The sequence below is a fragment of the Megascapheus bottae genome, chromosome 4 (genome assembly GCF_031878675.1).
Source record: "Megascapheus bottae isolate mThoBot1 chromosome 4, mThoBot2.hap1, whole genome shotgun sequence".
In the NCBI taxonomy this organism is placed as follows: Eukaryota; Metazoa; Chordata; class Mammalia; order Rodentia; family Geomyidae; genus Megascapheus; species Megascapheus bottae.
The window spans coordinates 29,246,744-29,270,817 of record NC_143512.1 but is presented as its reverse complement, the minus strand read 5'-3'; the positions used below and the strand labels follow the sequence as shown (position 1 = coordinate 29,270,817).

Here is a 24,074-nt window from a genome sequence, read left to right as displayed (position 1 = left end):
AATATGAATGATATGCTCACATTTACTGAGGGAAAAGGAATTCAAATTATCTGCATTTTAAAAAACAGAAAAATCATTTGGAGTTAATTCTAGTACAGGGGACAAAGAAGGATCCAACTTTAGTTTTCTGCATGTGCTTAACCAGTTCTGCCAGCACCACTTGTTGAAGAGGGTATCTTTCTTCCATTCTATTTTTTTGGCTCCTTTCTCAAAGATTAGGTGGCCATAGGTCAGTGGTTTAATATATGGGTCCTCAGTTCTATTCCATTGGTCTTCAGGCCTGTTCTTGTACCAGTACCATGCTGTTCTGGTCACTATAGCTCTGTAATAGAGTCTAAAGTTTGGTATTGAAATTCCTCCTGCACTGTTTTTTTCTGCTAAGAAGTATTTTTGCTATACGGGATCTTTTATTATTCCATATGAAATTTTAGATTGCCTCTTCTATTTCTTTAAAGAATGACATTGGGATATTGATGGGTATTGCGATGAATTTGTAGATAGCCCTTGGCAAGATTGTCATTTTCACGATATTGATTCTTCCAATCCAGGAGCATGGGAGGTTTTTCCATTTCCTCAGTTCTGCTTTAATTTCCTTTTTCAAGGTTTTAAAGTTTTCATCAAAAAGGTCCTTTACTTTCTTAGTTAAGGTAATTCCTAGGTACTTTATTTTCTTTGAGGCTATTGAGAAAGGAGTTGCTTTCCTGATTGTTGCCTCATTACTCTCATTGTTGGCTTAGAGGAAGGCAGTTGATTTTTGAGGGTTAATTTTATAGCCTGCTACCCTTCCAAAGTTTTGAATCAGTTCAAGGAGCTTGGGAGTAGAGTCTATAGGATTCTTTAGATACAGGATCATGTCATCTGCAAAGAGGGAATGTTTCACTTCCTCTTTCCCTATTTGGATCCCCTTTATGCTTGCTTCTTGCCTTATTGCACTGGCTAGGAATTCTAATACTATGTTAAAGAGGAGTGGAGAGAGTGAGCATCCTTGTCTCGTTCCTGATTTTAGAGGGAATGGCTTTAGCTTTTCACCATTAAGTATAATACTAGCTGTGGGTTTGTCATACACAGCCTTTATTATATTGAGGAATGTTCCATGGATTCCTAGTTTCTCCAGAGCTTTTAAAATAAAGGGGTGTTGGATCTTGTCAATGCCTTTTCTGCATCTATTGAGACAATCATGTGATTTTTGTCCCTGCTCCTGTTGATGTGTTGAATTATATTAATTGATTTGCGTATGTTGACCAGCTTTTCCTCCCTGTGATGAAACCTGTTTGATCATAGTGTATAATTTTTTGATGAGTTGTTGTAAACAGTTGGCCAGTATTTTGTTGAGAAGTTTTGCATCGATGGTTTCATAGAATAAGTTTGGTAAAGAACCTTCATTTTCAATTTCATTGAAGAGCTTGAGGAGTATTGGTGTGAGCTCTGCTTTGAAGACCTTATAGAATTCAGCTGTGAATCCATCTGGCCCTGGGCTTTTCTTAGGTGGAAGGTCTCTTATTGCCATTTCTATTTCAGTGCTTGAAATAGGCCTGTGTAGTTGGGTTAGTTCTTCTTGGTTCGGTGTGGGTATGTTAATATTGGCTAGGAATTCGTCCATAGAACTGGAGGTAAAAGCCAACACTCTGAAAACTTTACAAGAAGGAATAGGAGATACACTAGACCTCCTTGGCACAGGTCGAAACTTTCTTAATAAGGACCAAGAAACGCAACAAATAAGAGAAAGGCTGGATAAGTGGGACTGCATTAAACTGCAGAGCTTCTGTATGGCAAAGGACATAGCTAGTAAATTAATTAGGAAGCCTACAAAGTGGGAGAACCATACAACAGACAAAGGCCTCATATCTAAAATATATTAACAGCTCAAAAAAATGAATCACTCCAAAACTAATCTCCAAAGTAACAACCATCCAATTAAAAGATGGGCCAAAGACTTAAAGAGAGTCTTCTCTGAAGAAGAAACAAAAATGGCCTATAGACACATGAAGAAATGCTCAACATCTCTGGTCATAAAATAAATGCAAATCAAAACAACTCTAAAATTCCACCTCATTCCAGTTAGAATGGCCAGGATCAAGAAAACTAATAACAACAGTTGCTGGAGGGGATGTGGCCAAGAGGGATCACTACTACACTGCTGGTGGGAGTGCAAACTCGTTCAACCACTATGGAAAGGAGTATGGCAGTTGCTCAAAAGAATAAACATAGAGCTCCCCTATGACCTAGCAATTCCAGTATTTGGCATTTACCCAATCATCCAGAAACAAGGACATACTAAATCCACCAGCACAATGTTGTTCATTGCAGCACTATTTACCCTAGCAAAGATATGGAACCAACCTATATGTCCCTCAGTTGATGAGTGGATCAACAAGATGTGGTATTTGTACACAGTGGAATTCTATGCTGCTGTCAGAAAGAATGACATTGCCCCATTTGTTAGGAAATGGAAAGACTTAGAAAAAATCATATTAAGTGAAGTAAGCCAGACTCAAAGGAACTTAGGCTCAATGGTTTCCCTCACTTGTCATAATCAGTAGAAACCTTGGGCTCTACTAGCAGAGATTTGCAATAGAGCAAAACCTTGATACAAAAGGCCATATAGTAGGATGCTAAATGAAAGGATCTCTAGGATATGGAAACATAAGGCATATAATGAATGTTTTTGTTCAGGTACTATGTTATCTCTCATCTCTTTTGCTGTCCCTTGGTTATCTCATAATGTTACAGTATCTCACTTTGTTACCTGATATATCTGTATATAATTGCATTTGGTTATTTGAAATTGGATAGGGAATGGGGGAAAACAAGATGAGGTGTGGGGGTAGGGAGGAGCGAAATGAGGACCAAGACATGTGAAAGGGTATCAATGTATGCACCATCTATCTGGCAAATATCATATAACCCTTCTATTAATTACAATAAAAATATATTAAAAAACAGAAAAATCAGAGATTAATTACAGTATTTACTGTGGCAAATTGGGTTAAGGATAAAAAAACAGAATTATTGAGATTTACCTCCTTTTCTAGTTTTAACTTGGCAATTATATAAATTTCTAGTATAGCAGGTAAAGCTAAGTTGGACAGGAAATTTTAAAGCTACCCCTCACAATTGAATAGCTAAATGAAATTCACTAGCCAATGTGTCAAGTTGCTAGCTTAAAACCACATAGAAACTTATCATTACGAGAGATTTCAGAGGAATCTGTTAGTAAAGTCTCCACAAGGACTATAAGAACTGCAAAAAAATATTTAATTATATATATCCATATTATTGGTAATCAAATAGGTATAATTATATTCATATTAATACAGAAAAGTAAGATAAATTTATTAGCTATTAAATTTAATAATGTTAATGATTTCAACATCATAGGAAGCACAACTACAAATTTTAAGTAAAATTCTTGTAATACCAAATATGAATTAGCACATTTCCTTAGAGAAGTTTGCTCCTGAATCTTGGCTTTCAGGATGGCTTCCTGAAAAGAATTAGGAGAACTACTACTTTCTGTGTCTAAACTCTGCATACAAACTGGACCACTCCGCTCTTTTTGAAAAATCTGGAAACATGTATAGGCCAGGCAGAAGATGCCTACAACACCAGCCTCCAGCAGACATCCTGCCCCTATGTCTCTAATGACTATCCCTGGCAGGCAATTCACCGTTGTCAACTCATTGCTACAGAAGTTCAGTTTGCCCTAGGTGACTCTATAAGGATTGGATTCTTAGGGGCTCTGGCAGGGTTCTTCCTGATTTCTCTCCATTATCCTTTTATTACTGGAATTGTTTTGTCTCCTTTTGTTACAATTCAACTGTAGTCATAAGTATGCTTAGATGATGAGACCAGTAAATCCTAGTGAATCACTCAACCTGAGTGGCCTTAGGGCCTACAAACATAGTGGAAAACTCTATAGAGCAATGAAACTGCATTCTTCAGCTATAAATTGCAAAACACAGGAAGGAAGGAAACAAAGTTAAAAATTAATGGTTCAGTTTTACATTTTTTACTTCGGTCTGTCTGTCTAATGCTATCAAATACATAAACAAAGAAAAATGATTATTCAAACACAACAAAGGTAGCTTAGTGCTGAATATTTTTCCATAATCCCAACACCTAAACAAACAAGCAACAAAAATACAAAACTTTAAAAAAAATCAAATTAATAACAGAACAAGAGACCTATACAGTGATAAAGTTTATTATCCAGAATATACAAAGCAACCAAAAATTAGATCTATGATCCAATTAATAAGTGAGCAAAGTAAATAAAATGGATGGTTCTAACAAAAAATAAAAATAGCTAATAAATATGTGAAGAAATGTTTAACCTTCTTACAAAAGAAAATACAACCTGAAATTAAAAAAGAAAAGAAAGAAACAAAAAATAAAAGAAATCCAAACCAAAACTACTTAAGATTCTATCTCAGACCAATGAGGATAGCAATCATCAAAGGAAAAAAAAATAAAAGTCAGCAATGAAGTTGCAAAAAAGGAGCTCTGACACATTGTTGGTGGAAATGTAAACCACTCCAACCACTATAGACATGAGTTTGGAGAATCTAAAAGAAAAAAATTACAAATAGTACCCTGACAAACCACGGTTATTTGCAAAGAAGACTTAATCAATATTCAAGAAATATACTTGCATTGCTATGTTTATTGAAGCTCTGTGCACTGTAGACCAACTGTGGAATCAGAACTGAAAAGCTGGATGCTGGTAACTCACACCTATAATCCTAGCTACTCAGGAGGCTGAGATCTGAAGATCATAGCCCCAGCAGGAAAGTCATGAGATTCTCATTTCCAATTACCAGTTAAAAATCTGGAAGTAGAACTGTGGCTTCAGTGGAAAAGCACTGATTTTGGGCACAAAACTCAGGGACAGTACCTAGGCTCTGAGTTCAAGCCCCGAGACTGACAAAAGAAAGGTAGGAAGGAAGGAGAGAGAGAGAGAGAGAGAGAGAGAGAGAGAGAGAGAGAGAGAGAGAGAGAGAGAGAGAGAGAGAGAGAGAGAGAGAGAGAATATATCATATACGTATCAATGAACATTACTTATCCATGAAGAAAAATAATTATTTTATTTGCAGGGAAAAAAAAAGCTCAGAAACCAAATACCCCATATTTCTGGTTCATTTGTGGACTAGAGGCCTAAAATGATAATGATGGTGATGATGATGATGACGACGATGATGACAACTACAACGACAAAAACAAGATGATGATGAAAATGACAACCACAACAACTTCACCAGTGATGGTGGTGATGTTGATGAGAGTGATGGGATACAAATATAAAAGAGGGACTTGTCCGGGAGAGGACCAGCAGGGTGTGAAGGGAAAAGGAGAAGATACAGAGAGGTGAAAAGGATTGAAGGACATATACTGAAATTGTCTATATGAATACAGTGAAACCACAAAGAGCTATTTGAAAAAAAACGGAGAGAAGGAAGGAGATGAATGAGACTTTGTTAAAAGTGTGTTGTGCACATATGTGGAAATACCACAATAAAATCCCCTTATGTTACAAACACATGCTTATTCAAAACTAAAGTGATGGAAGGGGTGAGCCTGATAAAGAAGTAGTGGATACTTCGGTGGACATTTAAATTATCATCTCCTGTATACCCTTTTGAAGTTCAGAAAATGAAATCATAAAATAATTTTAAAAGAAATAACTCATTTAACTTTCAAATAATTGTATAAGTCTGTGCAATTATACTGTTAAATTTATTTATGCTTAAATCTTCACTGGTACTTTCTGGGCATCCTATCTATATAAATAAACTCAATTTGAGTCAAGAAGAATATAGAAAATCTGAATATATTCATGACCAGCAAAAAAATTAAATCTGCAGTCAAATATTATCTACAAGAAAGCATCACGCAATGTTTAAAGACAAGGGTCACCTACTCTATAAAGGAATAGATAAAATCTAGGCCCCAGTGGCTTATACCTATAATCCTAGCTACTCAGGAAGCTGAGATCTAAGGATCACAGTTTGAAGTCAGCTCCAGCAGGAAAGTCCATGAGGCTCTTATCTCCAATAAATTAATCAGATAAAGCTGGAACTGAGGCTTGGCTCAAGTGGTAGATAGCTAGCCTTGAGAACAAAGAGGCCTAGAGACAGCACCTAGGCCCAGATTTCAAGTCTCAGGACTGCCAAAAACAAACAAACAAAAAAATGACCCTTATTAAACAAAATAGCCTAGTGAATGAAAATCATAAAAGATTTCTATCTTATTTCATAAAGTTAACATAACCTTAACGTTCAAAATGTCTAAAACTGAGGAATAAAGAACTTTAGGCCCGCCTCATTTACTAATATAGATGAGAAGAAAAATTCATCATGAAAAATGAGATTTAAGCAATTTAATAGGCAAAGTATGTGTCTGTATCATCTACATGTCTATATATATTTATATTTATATATGTACATGTATCTACATAACTACATCATGATCGAGTAAGGTTCTTCTTAGAAATTCAGGAAGAGATTAACACTGAAAATATATTAATTTGTCAAATTGATATATTGAAGGAAAAAAGTTAAGGGATAAGTTCAAAACAACAAAAAAATATTTGGCACACATACATTATCTATTAGCAAGAGCCTCTGAAACTAGAGGCTGGGCTCAAGTAGTAGAGCGCCTGCCTAGCAAGGTCAATGGCCTAAGTTTAAATAAATATTTTAAAATTCTAAAAAGCAAGCTGAGAATATATGGAAAATTCAGTACATCACTATGTAATTCAGGCTTGCCTCAAACTTATGACTCTCCTGTCTCCTTAGTGCTAAGACTTTAAAGCCAGCTAAGATATTGTTTTTAAAAGAAACAAGATGATAATTTTGGGTAATGAGAAATCCAAACCAATGAAAAACATATTATAAGGACTGAAAATAAGTTGACTTTTTTGTATTTCATAATTATGTAAATGACTGATATGATTAGATAGATTGAAGAGAATCTTCAAATTGTCAAAAACCAGAAAAGCGATTCAACAGTCTTATTGGGCATAAAGCAAAGGGAAACACAAAAATAGTAGGACAAAGGGTCAAGGTATGCAGCGATGAGGCTTCCTATACACTATGTTGAATACAAGCTACACAATTTGTCTGTCGGGGAGGGGATCTGGAGGGAAAAACTGGGTTAAAAACACAAGGGAATTGGTTATCTCATATTGTTACAATATTTCACATTGTTATCTGATATATTTTATATGTGCTTAATTGGTTATTTGAAATTGGATAGGGAAGGGGGGAAAATCAAGATAGGCCGGGAGAGAGTGGGAGGGAAATGGGGACCATGTCATGAGAAAGGGTATCAATGTTTGTGAAGTTATGCGCCTTCTATCTGGTGAATATAATGTAACCCTTCTATTAATCACAATTAAAAAACACATCATAAAAAATCCTAGGGGAAAATGATGCCCATAAAAAAATTTAAAAAATAAAAATAAAAACACAAGGGAAGAAGTAACACTGTTCTAAAAGAAATGCACCTGACTTCTGTAACTGTAACCGCTCTGTACATCACCTTTACAATAACAAGTTTTGTTTTGTTTTGCCAGTCCTGGGCTTAAGCTCAGGGCCTGAGGACTACCCCTGGATTTTTCTCAAAGCTAGAACTCTACCACTTGAGCCTCAGCACCACTTCTGGCTTTTTCTAAGTATGTGGTACCAAGGAATTGAACCCGGGTCTTCGTGCATGCTAGGCAAGCACTCTACCACTAGGCCGAACTCCCAGCCCCAATAACAAGTTTTTAAAAAGAATTACTAGACATAAGATCAACATACCATAAAAGAGTAACAGTCTTGAAAATAAATAACATTCAAGTAGAAGCATAAAAGAGCTTTTTAGATAGAGAAAAGTCCTACTGAGCCTAAGAATATATTTCATAAAATTCAAGTAATATCTTTGCGTAAAATTTTATTATCATACATAAATGGAAATGGAAATGAAGAGGAAGATATTCCATGATAATCAATGAAGAGATTCCATTTCATAAAAATATCTATATTCAATTCCATTGACTCATACTTTTATTCCCACCTATTCAGGAGGCAGAGATTTAAGGATCAAAACTTCAAAATCAAATTGGGCAGGAAAGTCTTTGAGACTTTTATAACAACTAAACACACACAACACACACACACATACATACACACACACACACACACACACACACATCTATTCTCAGTGTTCTACAAATCCAATTCCAATATAAATTCCATGAGCACTGACAAAAGTTGACAATACACAAGCCTTTTATTCACATGAAAGAAAACAGACCTAAAATATAACTTTTGAGGAACAATGTGGGAAGACTTCATCATCCTATTCTGAGATTGATAATTTAGACAGTATAATACTGACACAAAGTTAATCAAATCAGCCACACACAAAAAGAGAATCCAGAAACAGTTTCGTGTAGGCATGGAAATTTAATATATAAGAAAGTAGACAACACAAATCACTGAGGAAAGAATAGATTAAACCACATCAAAAAAAAGGCCAAACAGATTCCATAAACCTAAATCTAGAAGCAAAATTATAACACTTTTAAAAGACAAACAGAAACTTAGCTATACAACATCAAGATAGGAAATGCTTTATTGAACAAGACCCAAAGAAGGTACAAACCTTAAAAGGAATATTTACAACACACATTTAGACATCAAAACTCCATAAATAAAGTGAAAAAGACAAAACACAAAATAGTATACTTTTGCAGTGCTCATTATATCCAAAAAAAGACATTATTTTAAAACAGAAATCCCTGAAGCCCTAGTGACTCACAGCTGTAATCCTAGCTGCTCAGGAAGCTGGAATCAAGAAGACAGTGCTTGGAAACTAGTCCACAAAAAGTCCATAAAATCCCCATCTCAGCCAATAAGTTGGATGCACTCAGATGTATGCACTTATCATCCCAGCTGTGTAAAAAACATAAGTAAGAAAACTGTCATCCAGGAAGGCACAGGCATAACAATACTATATGCCCAAAATAAGTAAAACAACAAGGGATAAGAGGGTGGCTCAGTGACACAGCACCTGTCGATCAAGCACACGTCCCTTATTTCAAACCCTTATACCAAACAGGAAAAAGAAAGACACAAATAAACAAAATGTGTACAGGCAATTCCTAGGAAGGGAAATCCAAATAACCAGGAAATACATGAAATTTCAACGATTCTCTCTATTAGGTATACTGGAAAAAATAATATTTCACACTATAATCTGTTAATATTATACATCAGCAATATACAAGGAGAAGGAACTCTTACATACGGCTCCTAAAATCTGCATATGTGAGCATGGCTATTTAAGAAAGTGATTTAATCACAGCCTGCAAAGTTAATAATGATTTCAACCAACAAATGTACACTTTCAAGAAACTCTCATACTCTAAGGCAAAACAACAAGCAGAAAAGTGCTCACTGCAGAATTACTTTCACATATGATAACTGGAAATAAATTAAATGGCTATAAATCTGCATATATAAGTTATAGTGTGTTTATACAAAGAAATACTTAAGGCAAGAAACTACATGTATCAAAAACAAAATTCTGAGTGAATAAACAAATCCCAAATCATGTGCAATTAAACATGTTGAATTGACACAGAGTATAAGAACTGGCAGCAGTTTATTTCAGAGTTTTCTGTAAAGATAAAAATGTTCAATATCTGTCCTTGTAATAACATGTGGATGCTAAAAACTTGCAATGTGGCTAGTACTCCTAAGAAATCAAATGTGCTTTCTTTAATTTAAATTGAAAAAGCCATATGTGAATAGCAGATACCATATTGATAGATCCATATAATTTATGGATACATAAAAACGTATAAATACAAATCTTGGAGGAGGAATACATAAAAAAAACACCATAGTAGTCATGGCTGAGAAAGAGCAGTGGGTGCAAATAGGATGAGGAAGGACTCAAAAATTTTGAAGCAGCCAGGCACAGTGGCTCACGCACATAATCCTAGCTACTCAGGAGGCTAAGATCTGAGGATCAAGGCTCAAAGGCAGCCTGGGGACAAAAAGACCTGAGACTCTTATCTTCAATTAACCTCTAGAAAATGGGAAGTGGGTTTTGGCTCAAGGGTAGGGTAGTAGCCTTGAGCTGAAGAGCTCAGGGACAGTGCCCAGACTGAGTTCAAGCCCCATGACATACAAGCCAGGCACTAGTGTCTCATGTTTGTTATCCTAGTTGGGTTTTTGTTTTTGTTATTTTTACTCAGCGCCTGGACACTGTCCCTAAGTTTCTTTTGTTCAAGGCTAGCGCTCTACTACTACAACTATGCTACTTCCACCTTTTTCTGTTTATGTAGTATTGAGGAATTGAACCCAAGACTTAATGTTTGCTAGGCAAGTACTCTACCAATAAGCCACATTCTCAGCCCCACTAATACTGTTTAAACTGGTTAGTGTTGGCTTATTTCATTATATTTTAAGTTCTAACATTTCCTACATTAAACATGTTTCATAGTGTTTTTTAACTTACTCATATAAACATTTAATTAACTGTTTAAAAGTATAATTAAAATCTTTTAAAAAGATTCTTTTTTTTTTTTGCCAGTCCTGGGCTTGGGCTCAGGGCTTGCGCACTGTCCTTGGACTTTCTCAAGGCTAGTACTCTACCACTTGAGCCTCAGCACCACTTCCGACTTTTTGCTATGTATGTGGGGTACCGAGGAATCAAACCCGGGTCTTCATGCATGCTAGGCAAGCACTCTACCACTAGGCCAGACTCCCAGCCCCTAAAAAAGATTCTTAAAGTAAACTTTTATCTTACCTATGAAACCTAGATGATCAATTATGTTATGCATAGTCTTTCATTTCAATATTTGTATTATCTTTAATTGTTGTACAAAGAACTTATCACTCAACAAAGCAGTTTATAAATTCAGTGTCACATTATCAATGTCACCACTTTCAGCCTTCTCACTCATCCCTCTCAACCTACTCCTTCCCTCACTTTTCTTAATCTTTAGGTTATGTGTTACTTGTCATTTAACAAAACATATTAATGGTTCACTTGGATAACAGTCTCAAATATTTGGCTGAAATCTGAGGATTGAGGTTCAAAGCCTGGGAAGGCAAATATTTGAGACTCTTATCTCATCCACAGAAAACAAAATGGAGGCTTGATTCAAATTGTAGACTGCCAAATACAAGCAAAAAAATATTGAGTGAAAGTGTAAGGACCTGAGTTCAAGCGCCAGTCCTAGCATACACACCTCGACACACACACATTTCAGATAAATTTAAAAAAATAGAATGGAACAAAAGAATTAGGTATTATATGCTATTATATGTATGTGGTGGGGAGGGGGGTCATGGTGCTTCAACTCTGGGCCTGGGCGCTATCCCTGAGTTCTTCAGCTCAAGGCTACTGTGCTACCTCTGGAGCCTCCGTCCCACTTTTGGGTTTTCTAGTGGTTAACAAAAAATAAGAGCCTTACGATCTTTAGTGCCTACATTGGCTTTGAAACTTAGTCCTCAGATCTCCACCTCCTGAGCAGCTAGGATTATGGGCATGGGCAACAACGCCCAGCCATAACTTTATTTTTTCAATAAATTTTAAAATGTCCAAGAAAGATATTCAAAACTGTGTTATTTTAGCTAGATTCTAAGTAAAACAAATGGAGACATATGAGGTAGGACTGCTTAACAAAAAAAACATTCAAAAACTGAAACTAGCACTGCTCTGGAGTAGGAACGATTTTCATTAACTTTCTAGTACCAGTATTTACTTTCTCTGTTCTATTTATTATTGATTTTCCTTCTTTGTGCAACTAAACTAGACAGTCTCTAGGTTCATGCCAGTTTTTTCAAGTTTGGAAATTTTCCTCAAATTTCATTTCTTCTTTGAAATACTCACTCAAAATAGTATTTAGGACACTGATCCACTTGTATCAAAGTACCAGAAGTTTGAACATCAGAAATTGAAACTCCCTCACTGCTACCTGATTCCACCTTCCAGACAAACACAGAAGAGAGGAGACAGTAAATACATAATCAATCATCCATAGTTCTCAAATAAGCTCTTACTATTAATGGGTCTAACAATCAACATTTAAACGTTCACTGTATTTTCTTATAGACAGCCCAAACTGTTTGTTTACTCAATGACTGCTTCTGACTTACAAAAACCCAAAACTTATACATAGTTTTGATGTATATTTATGTTTCATTTTATATAAACAATTGAAGGGTTTTAACAAGAAAGGAAAATTCAACTAATACATGAGAAAAACACTAGTCAGAGATGTATTTATTCTCTATTTCCTTCACTTTATCATAGACTAGACAGAACATGTGAAAGAATGGGACTTCTTTGTACTATTCATCCACATAGCTTCTGCATTTAGTCTGCATCATAAATATCTAGATCAGAGAAGAAAGCCTCGAAGTTGTGTATGACATTTTCATTAACCAGCATAAGATTTGGAGGTATCTGGATGAGGTATAAATGGCAGGAAATTACTACAATTATGTTACTTTTAATGTATTTTTGTTGTTCCCTCACATTGCATAAAACATACATGGAATTTAAATTAATGGGTTGACGAATTGTATGTAGCAACCTGAGTGTGCCACAAAGTGTCTGCTTACACGTACTTTCAAGAAGAGAGAAGCATTGAGCCAGCAGACTCATTAAGTAGCTCATTCTCCCCGATGTGCCTGGATCATACCTTATCCATGGAAGGCCTTGAAAAAAAGACATAGACAAAGGATTTTATCACATTTTCCTCCTGCCTCTTGGCACCAGAATACAGGCTTCATTCTACCATTTGACCTGGATGTACACAATCAACTTTCCTGTTTCTCAAGCCTTGGATTAGGAGTAAAATTATATAACAACCACTTACTAAGGCCTCGGGGTTGCTTATAGAAGATTCTAAAACTTCTCAGCCAATTCTTCAGCATACAAAGAGGTAGAGCCTAGTGGTTTTGTTTCTCGGCAGAGACTAATTTGGCAAACATATGTCTCTCTTATAAACTAGCTTACCAATCTTGCTTGGGGAGTATTCCTCCTGAAAATAAGTGTAAGTTCTTATAATAGCAGAAAACTCAAGCTTGGCATGTACAAAAAGACAGTAGACCCTCTACTAAAGGATGAATTATTTTGTGGGTCGTGGGGCTTGAACCCTGGGCCTGGGCACTGTCCTTGTACTTTTCAGCTCAAGGCTATCACCCTGCCCCTTGAACCACAGCACTACTTCCCATTTTCCAGTGGTTAATTGGAGATAAGAGTCTCGGGTTCTTTTGTGCGCGGGCTGGCTTTGAACTGCAATCCTCAAATCTCAGCTGCCTGAGTAGCTAAGATTACAGGCATGAACCACCAGCTCCCAGTATGGTTGAGATTCTGTAAATCTGTTTATTATAGGTTTACACGTGTAACTTCATCATGTCAGTCTAGAAATTTAAGACCAAAAAAAATCACCTGCTAGAAATAGCTAAGTTACACCTCAAGTATTTACTATCAATTATACAAGAGGAAAGATTAGATGATTACTATTTTGAAAGCTCTTTGGACAGTATCTGGAAACAACAAAATTGTGCAGTAGCAGTACAGGTTCTGGACTGAGATGAAAGGGGATTGATATCAAAGCTGTTTCATAATCCCAGTTTTGTGCTCCTTCAAGCTCCCTAAATATACATCAGAGAGGTTAGCCTGGTACAGGCTGCTGAATTCTAGCAGTTTTAAAACAGTGACATGGTCTTTGGGACTATTAATTTTTTTATCATTAAACAAGAAAATCATCACCGTTTAGTAGCCTCTCTAAGGCTTTAGTATCTAAAGTTGGCACACTATAGAAATCATGACATTGCCTAGCATGCATGAGGCCCTGGGCTCAATCTTCAACTATGAAAACAACCAAGCCAGTATATTTGGCTTTGGTCAGAAAAATGACATGCTGAAGTGTCAAGGTGATGTACAGAGGGGTTACAGTTTCATGCATAAGATATTGACAATGTTTGACAAGAAATTCCTTCTTTTTCCTTTGGTTGAGTATCAGAAAAATTAATTGATTTGTATTTTTATATATTACTTTTTAAAAAAATATGTATATTGGGCTGAGGAATATTTAGTTCAGTGGCAGAGCACTTACCCAGCATGCTCAAAGCCATGAAATCAATCCCCAGCTGCACAAACAAAAAGATACATATCATTAAATCTTGTACATATCGTTAAATCAACAAACATGCAACACTCAGCCCAGCATGCATAAAGGAACTGAGATTGACAGGCACAGTAGATTCAGATCTCGCATCTATTCTAGGGCAAATGCATTGAGTGGAACATATTAATTTCTTTCTCATTACTTTTGGCCAAATTCATATCTACCTATTAAAGTGAATGTTTGGTATGTTTCTACAGTGTAAATCATTAAAACAATAGCATTGTGATATATATTCATACTCATGGGGTTAGAAAAAATATATATTTAAATTTTTATCTTGCTGAAATGACCCTTAATTTCTATTTCAATATTGTCCTTTCTAATAAAAAACCAGTCAGATCACATATAGGAAATAGAAACATATACAAGATAATGTATATTAAAACTATCTAATGAGGAATCTTTAAAGCAATTCTTTGTACTCAGACAGGTAGGTTAGAAACCCTACCTCTGTTATTGTTACCCCATAATTCTTAAGGCTTAACATAAAAGGAAATATCCAATGGTAATATATATATATATACATTGAATGTCCATTCTTTTTTTCCTTTTCCTTTTTGTTTTTTTGAGATTGGATCTTGCTATGTTAGCCAGGCTTCTCTCAACCCTGGAGTCCTCCAGGCCATTTTCTGTGTCTATGCCACAATGCATAAGCCTAATATCCATTTCTTTAATGCAAGAAACGCGTAATCTTTTGTAAGAAAGAAACAACTGCTACTACATATTTTGTTTAACATAACATTTAAAGTATAATATACTGTGTTGGAAAAATTAGACAAAATAACATTTAAGAAATCTAAACTAAGAGAAAGAATTTCTGGAATATTACTCATCCAAGATGACTCAGTACAAATTGAAATTTTTCCTAGTAGAGGTTTTTAAAATTCTTTTCTATTTAAGGAGAGACAAATTGAGCATTACTGCAGCTAGAGTCTCAAGGTTAGGAAAAAATGGGGTTTTAAAGAGGCAAATCAATGTTCACTACTTATTTATAGTCATATATAAATCTTTGTAAATATCATGTAAATCATAAAAAAGAAAAGTATCTCCTATCTATTGAAAAACTGAAATGTATACATATCATAATAATTTCATGCAAAACTAAAGGTTGTTTGATTCTCTTTTAGTTTTTATTAGTCAAGCATAGTTGTTTGCTTCTGTATCTTTTTAAGCTTGGATAAGGATTTGTTTGGGTTAATCCCCACATTTTTGTTTAATGAATGCTTCTGTATTCTGCTCTTCCTAAATAATGGTGCCACGTGCACCTGAAACAGCAGTCAGTACCACATAATCAATCTCCAAGAGGAAAGTTTCTTAAAAGACTTGTCATTTAAATTTTAATAAAATCAAAGAAAATAAATCTGTTATATTAATTTTTCATTGTTCATTTTATGACATTACTATGGCTTAAAATCAGGGTGTGCACATTATCCTTTAGATTTTTCACTCAAGGCTAGTTACACTTGTAGCTTTTTACTGGTTAACTAAAGGTAAGAGTCTCATGGATTTTCAGGTGGAGGATGGCTTCAAATGTGATTATCAAGTGTCAGCCATCTGAGGTCATAGGATTATAAGCATGAGCTACCAGTGCCTGACTACACTCATGTATTTAACATTATTTTTATGTATTTAATTAAAATTTATGTTGAGTGAATAATGATCAACAAGAAGAAAGGTAGAGTTGCAGTAATGTAGAATGCTTGGCCTGCATGCAAAAGCAATATTCTGGAACCATATTCTCAGATTATAAATGCCAAGAATATGTTAAAGAGTAGCACCAGATATGATTAAGACTCCAAAGAGTCAAATAAATTCTCTTTTTTAACTTAAAAGAAATGGCTTATATGAGCAAAAGCTACGTGAAGGCAATATATAAAGTCCTATGTGTTTGAAGTGGGTTCATTTTTTTAACAAAACTGTTGTTTTTATTTCTTTTTCCAAAAGAAGAATAAAAATTATAAAATCAAGTATTCATCAATAAAAAGATAAAATAGTAATACTCATAAATATTTTTTCTCTTTTGTATGCTCTAAACACTCAGAAAAGTAAAAGTCAATAGCATGAATTTCCAATGTTCAATACTTTTTATGAATTTACAGAGTGAGGCTATATAACTAATTCATGCCCTTAAAATACCCAAGTCTTAGTAAAGATGAGCTGAATGATAGTTCTTATTATTTGTTTAGTGCACTTCAAAATAAAATGTGAATAACTAAAGTATATAGATATCCATGTTTCTATTATAAGTATATGTACATATACTTATAGTTTTTTAAGAAATGCTAACTAGCCTGGATTAGTAATGGTAACGACTATTACTTTCTCAATAATGTAAATGACAGTTGATAAATCAGTTGCTATTACTGATTAAGGTAAAATAAAAAAGAAGGAAAGTTCTTTATTAAAGGTTTAAGATTAAGCCATGCACTGCTAATTATATATATAATGACATTCAACATACAGTATTTAATATATATTAGTGTGCTATTAAAATTAGGAATATTTTCCTTTACTTTTTTTTTACAAATAGTCACTACGTTTTACTTGGAAAAATAACAGCTTGTCTCTGTAATAAGTTTTATTATGATTTTCAAACTGCTTTTACATAGATTGACTTGTTGTATGCTTATATAAACCCTATAATCAATTTTAAATAATTAACAACTAAAGCTAACAGCACAATGTTCACTCCAGCATTGTTTACCATAGCCAAGATAGTCCAACTTGGCCCTCAGTGGATGAATGGATCAAGAAAATGTGGTATATATGCACAATGGAATTCTAATCTTTCTTTTTTTAAAAAAAAATATTTTTATTGTAATTAATAAAAGGGTTACCTGATATTTACCAGATAGAAGGTGCATTAATTCACATACATTGATACCCTTCCTCATGTCTTGGTCCCCATTACCCTCCCCCCCATCTTGGTTTTCCCCCCTTCCCTATCCAATTTCAAGTAACCAAATACAAATATATCCAATATATCAGATAACAAAGTGAGATACTGTAACAATATGAGATAACCAAGGGACAGCAAAAGAGATGAGAGATAACATAGTACCTGAACAACAACAATCATTCATTATATGGCTTTTGTTTCAATATCCTAGAGGTTCATTCAATTAGCGTTATACTATATGGCCTTATGTATCAAGGTTTTGCTCTATTGCAAATCTCTGCTAGTAGAGCCCACTGTTTCTACTGATTATGATGAATGAGGGAAACCATTGAGCCTAAGTTCCTTTGAGTCTGGCTTACTTCACTTAATATGATTTTTTTCTAAGTCTTTCCATTTCCTAACAAATGGGGCAATGTCATTCTTTCTGACAGCAGCATAGAATTCCATTGTGTACAAATACACATCTTGTTGATCCATTCATCAACAGAGGGACATCTAGGTTGGTTCCACATCTTTGCTATGGTGAATAATGCTGCAATGAACATTGTTGTGCTAATGGAATTAGTATGCCCTAGTCTCTGGATGGTTGGGTAAATGCCAAGTAGTGAAATTGTTGGGTCATAGAGAAGCTCTATGTTTATTCTTTTGAGTAACTGCCATACTGCTTTCCATAGTGGTTGAACGACTTTGCACTCCCACCAACAGTGTAGTAGTGATCCCTCTTGGCCACATCCCCTCCAGCATCTGTTGTTATTAGTTTTCCTGATCCTGGCCATTCTAACTGGAGTGAGGTGGAATCTTAGCGTTGTTTTGATTTGTATTTGTTTTATGACCAGAGATGTTGAGCATTTCTTCATGTGTCTATAGGCCATTTTTGTTTCTTCTTCAGAGAAGACTCTCTTTAAGTCTTTGGCCCATTTTTTAATGGGATGGTTGTTACTTTGGAGATTAGTTTTGGAGTGATTCAATTATAGCAAAAACACTTCTTAGCAGAAAGAACAGTGCAGGAGGAATTTCAATACCAAACTTTAGACTCTATTACAGAGCTATACTTATCAAAACAGCTTGATACTGGCACAAGAACAGGCCTGAAGACAAATGGAATAGAACTGAAGACCCAGACAGATATTAAACCACAGACCTATGGCCACCTAATCTTTGACAAGGGAGCCAAAAAAATAGAATAGAAGAAAAATAGCCTCTTCAAAAGTTGTTCTGGCACAACTGGTTAAGCACCTGCAGAAAACTAAAGTTGGATCCTTCTTTGTCACCCTGTACTAGAAATAACTCCAAATGGATCAAAGATCTGGAGGTAAAAGCTGACACACTGAAAACTTTACAAGAAGGAATAGGAGATACACTAGGCCTCCTTGGCACAGGTCGAAACTTTCTTAATAAGGACCAAGAATCACAACAAATCAGAGAAAGGCTGGATAAGTGGGACTGCATTAAACTGCAGAGCTTTTGTATGGCAAAGGACATAGCTAGTAAATTCGGAAGCCTACGGAGTGGGAGAAGATCTTCACCAACCATACAACGGACAAAGGCCTCATATCTAAAATATAGCAACAGCTCAAAAAATTGAATCACTCCAAAAACACTGGAATTCTATTCTTTCATCAGAAAGAATGATATTGTAACATTAATGAGAAAATGGAAAAAAAATATACTAAGTGAAGTAAACCATGCCCAAAGGAACATAGGTTGTGTGGTTTCCATCATTTGTGGTAATTAGAATGTGGCTATAAATCTACAAGTAAAAAAAAAAAGATACATAGGGTCATGATAAATTATACAGGTCTCTAGACGCTCACACAATGAGACCAAAGGAGGATATTCATAAAAGCAGATCACAAAGATTCCATTTGGTGTATGCAAATGATTGTGCAAAATAATACTATGGAAATGAACTCCAAGAAATTGAGGAGAGGGGAGAAAAGGAGAAGAGAGGAAAGGGAGGGGAGGAGAGGAGAAAAAGATCTGAAACACGTTAAAAAGTTTTCCAAAACATTAATCATAAAAGACACAAATTTAATTTCTACACTTCGTATTTGTAGTGGAAAGCCTGCCCTGACCTACAACTTGGTTTGGACATGGTGATTAGCATTTTTTTCCCTGTCCTGGGGCTTGACCACTGGATCTGGCCACTGTCTTTGAGCTTCTTTTGCTCTAGGCAAGTGCTCTATCACTTGAGACACAATGCCACTGGTGGCTTTTTTGAGTAATTTATTGGAGATAAGAATCTCACAGAGTTTCCTGCCTCAGCTAGCTTGAAACCCACAATCCTCAAATTTCAGCCTCCTGGGTAGCCAGGATTAGAGGCATGAGCCACTGGGGCCCAGCTTACTCATTGCTTTCAACTGAAGATTTCTCTGTCAGCAACTAGAGTTTCTGATTTGGCCACTGATCTTCTGGCCTTTCACCTTAGAACTCTAGAGAGGAAGACATTGTTCACCAAGGCTTTCTCTCTGATTCCAGGTAGCAAAGGAAGAATGATAACAATGTTATTGGAGTAAAAGCCATGGAGAATGGGGCAAACAAAGCATGCTGGGTTAGTTGTCTCCTCTGAAAATTGACCTAGGTCTTCATACATGCTAGGCAAGCACTCTACCACTAGGCCAAACTCCTGGCCTCTTAAATTAGATTTTTCTTTAGGAACTTTTACTTTTGAAACAGAAGTAATATCTACCTAAGATTTTTGAATATACTTTTAAAAAGTTGCCATTTTATAATTGTCCAGTCTAGTTGGAAATCAGTTATTAAATAAAAAAAACTTTCCTGTTTAAAAAAACAAAAACAAAAATAAAATCCTCTCTGCCAAAAGTTCAATCCTCATATTGTAGCAGTGTTCAGAATATCAAGGTATTCAGAAAAAGGAAAATTATGGTAAATACTCAGAACTGAAGGAAATATTTTCTTCTAAGCTTTACTGGAGAAAATAGACAAAAACAAAATGATTGAGAATGAAGATATATCCTCAGTTCTGTTCACAAAAACCACAGGAATGTGTTTAATAGTTCCAAGAAGATAAAGGAAATCATTCTGTAATGGAAAGTACCTCTTTCCCATCTGTATCCCCACTAGGAGAGACAAAGCCAGCCTCTCACTGATCATCATCTAAACTCCATGCTTTGGTTTCATTTCTAGGAAGTCATTTCCTAATGAAATGTGTTCACTTTTCTAGTCATTGCATCAATTTCTTTATAAATACAAGAATCCCAAAGAACAATCCAAAAAACAAAAACAAGAAGAAGAAGAGGAGGAGGAGGAGGAGGAGGAGGAGGAGGAGGAGGAGGAGGAGGAGGAGTAAGTGAAACTGTTTAAATGGTAGAGTGCTAACCTTGAGCAATACAGCTCAGGAGTAGCATGTAGGCCCTGAAATCAAGCCTCTGGACCAGAAAGAAAAAAAATAGAATCTATGTTTACAGTTAAATTATTCATGATCATAGTATGTGTTTGGGAATGGTTCTTTCCTCGCCTTTTCATTGTCCCTTATCTTACTTTTCTTTCTACTTTGTTTTCTAGCTTGTCATGTGGATGCACATTTGTAATCCCACCATTTAGAAGGCAATAACGTGAGGATTGGGAGACTGAGAAAGACTAGACTGCATAGTAACATCTTGTGTAAAGCGGGAAAATATATCCCAGTGCCCTACATCTTCATTCACAAATCTGGGGGGAGGGGGAATATACCAATTGACCAAGACACACATTAGTAATTCTGTAGCAGTATTCCCAAACAGGGGAGAGAGGGAAAAAATAGTAAGTCACCCAAGCATGTAACAATAGCTAGGAAGTCCTTTCACCCTCAGATTTAGTGTTAGAAAAAAACAAATCTAACATTTACTTTGCATGTTCTACTCTGGAAATGAATTCCTACCTCAACAAGAATAGCTGCATCTACAGGAAGACAAGAAATCTTGAGGAAGCCTCGTTTTGCCCTTTTTCTTAATAATACACCGAAAAATCTCAACACTCAATTTCACAGCATAGACTAATAAATGAGCCTCTCAATTAAAATCTCTGGATAGACCATGTGGACTTCAACAGGCAGCTTAGCTGGAACAAAGATATACTTCCTGTCTTCAAAATCTTCAATTGGCCTAGTGTTTTTTGCCCATGGTTTAATATTCTATGTTACATTAATTTCTTTTTCTTTTTTTCCCCAAAGTGATCCTGAAGCTTGAACTCAGTGTCTACCTAGCCCCTAGATGCTGTCCCTGAGCTTTTTGTGTAGTTGTTGTTGTTGTTGTTGTAGTTGTTGTGCCAGTCTTGTGGCTTTTTCTGTGTAAGTAGTATGGAGGACTAGAACCCAGGGCTTCTTCCATGTTAGGCAAGCACTCTGCCACTAGGCCACATTCCTGGCCACCCCTGAGCTTTTTGGCTCAAAGCTAGCAAGCCTACCACTTGAGCCAAAAAGCCATTTCTTGCTTTTTGATAGTTAATTGGAGATGAGTCTCACAGTATTTCCTGGCCAGACTAGCGTCAAACCACAATTCTCATATCTCAGCCTCCTGAGTAGCTAGGATTACAAACCTACATCATCAGTGTCCAGCTCTGTTTCCTTTTTTCTAAAATGTATTCTGCAAGAATTTCTCTTCCTAAATTCCATGTCTGAACCTCTATCCCTAAAAGTAAAAGACATTTAAATTTTATTTTATATAATATCTAAATGTATTTGGTAGTTTAATTTCTATATTTAGTTTTAAATAAAACTAAGTTTTAGTCACTACAACATGGAGAGAGGAGAGGATTTTGTAAGAGAATGCTCCCTGAGCCAACTCTCAGTAGTGTTGGCAGAAGGCCTTTGTGTGAAGTACTTCCAAGACCTCAGCCTGAAAGGCAGCCAAAGGCTGCACTAAAGAATGGGCCCAAAATGGCTTATTACCTTTCACCTTTGACCTTTTGCCCAGCTGTCTTATACTTTGTGAACTTGAAATCTTGTCAGAGATTGTTAAGCTATCCTGTTTACAAACAGCCTGTTTATTTCAAGGGAACAGCTTGGCAAGACATATCCCTGTCATCTGACCTTGAGTTGTCACAGAAATGATGAGCCTCAGATTCTTGTAATGAAGCCAAAAGTACAAAATTTGACTACTTGAAATCAGTATTGGATTATGTAGTAACCACCAATGATTTAATTGGTACTGTGCACTTCATCAAAATGGTAGCACACAAAATATGAAAGCAATCGTACTTGAACTTCAAGAGATATAACTCAAGGGTTGCACTGAAGTAAGAAAGAAGCATTGCATTTAACCCAAGTATTACATGTTGATTCCAACTACTGTACACACACACACACACACACACACACACACACACACACACACACACACAGAAAATCACACAGATTTTCTTCATTCATGTTTTTAGGATTCATGTTTGTTCCTGCCAGACTTGACTCACACTGTGTATTTACCTGAAGAAGCTACTTGATTAAATCAATTATCTCCAGCACATTTGAATAATCCCTCAAGGCTGCTGCTTTGATCATTTTGATGATTCCTTTCAAATAGACTAATTAATTAATTGTCACAAACTATTCATAAATACAAATGTAGCCAGATTACCCATTTAAACTCTGACAGTTTCAAAATATGAAAGTGATCATATTTCAAAGGGTCACTTATTACTCAAAGGATGAGTCTTTGAATTTCCTTACTATATTCAAAATATAATTAAATTTCACAAGATGCTGTATGCAATATATTTTGAATATATATTATTTGAAACAAGTACCATGTGAGGTTTAGGTCAAGATGACTGTTTCATTTAAATATATGTTCAGCACTAAAAAAAAAGAAAAAAGAAAAAAATGCCTAGAAACTTCACAGAAAGGCAGCCAATGACAAATGACAGATGTAGATTTTAACTTAGGAACAGAGCTCTTTTTCTTAATCTAAGAACAACAATGGTGCTGGTTGAAAATGACAACAATCACACTTGGACCATGCTGGATAATATTAGAAGTTCTTTACATAGATTTGCTGGTTTAATTTTTATTTTTTTGTTAGTCCTGAGGCTTGAACGCAGGGCCTGAGCAGTGTCCTTGGGCTTTTTCCTCTAGGCCAGCACTCCGCCACTTAAGCCACAGCACCATTTCTGGCTTTTTCTATGTATGTGGTACCGAAGAATCGAACCCGGGTCTTGGTGCATGCTAGGCAAGCACTCTACCCCTAGGCCAAACTCCCGGCCTAGTTTAATTTTTATAACCCATGCACCATACACATTATGAACACACTCTCATTTTATAAAGAGAAAACTGAAGTGAAAAAAGATGGAAACATAAAATATAACCTCCTGCTTCAAAACACACCCTTCAGAAAATAACTTACCATAAATACAAATAAAAATAATGTCATTCACTAAATGAAAGGACCTCCAGGATATAGAAACAAAAGCCATATAACGAGTGATTGTTGTCCTTAATGTACTATGTTATCTCTCATCTCTTTTGCTGTCCCTTGGTTATCTCATATTGTTACAGTATTTCACCTTGTTATCTGATATATATATATATATATGATATGCTTATTTGGTTATTTGAAATAGGATAGGGAAGGGGGAAAAACAAGATGGGGGGTTAGGGTGAAGGGAAGGAAATGGGGACCAAGACATGAGAAAAGGTATCAATGTTTGTGAAGTAATGCACCTTCTATCTGGTGAATATAATGTAACCCTTCTATTAATTAAAATTAAAAATATATGAAAAAATGTCATTGCTTAAAATTTCAATACTTTATATGCTTTGTGGTTTATAAGGTACCCTCAAAATTATTATCTTATAAGCATTTCACAGTAACTCCAAGGTAATATAATTCCTATTTTTATAGATGAAGAAGCCAATAATAATAATAAAATGAATATACCAACTCAGGTTTTCTAATACAGCAGCTGATGGTTTTCCTATTCTGAGTCTCCTCATTTCAGACTCACATCTTTCCTAACAACCAAGATGAAAATGCCAATAAATCT

The 24,074-nt window shown here is 35.5% G+C and overlaps 1 protein-coding gene across 19 annotated transcripts in view; it reads right to left on the bottom strand.

The window, feature by feature from the left end:
- Positions 1–24,074, bottom strand: part of LOC150064222 (uncharacterized) — a 143,378-nt gene that overhangs the window by 80,743 nt on the left and 38,561 nt on the right. The window contains exons 3-6 of one of the 19 annotated variants that reach the window (XM_090331628.1): positions 14,126–14,159; positions 12,630–12,719; positions 11,890–11,984; positions 8,514–8,936 (exon numbers count right to left, since the gene is read on the bottom strand). The exons of the other annotated variants lie outside the window; for them this stretch is intronic. Of the exons in view, the coding sequence (XP_090187754.1) occupies positions 11,971–11,984; positions 12,630–12,719; positions 14,126–14,159 (138 nt within the window). The 3' untranslated portion in view covers positions 8,514–8,936; positions 11,890–11,970. Of the gene's footprint in view, positions 1–8,513; positions 8,937–11,889; positions 11,985–12,629; positions 12,720–14,125; positions 14,160–24,074 lie in introns of those variants that run through there. 19 annotated transcript variants of the gene reach the window in all.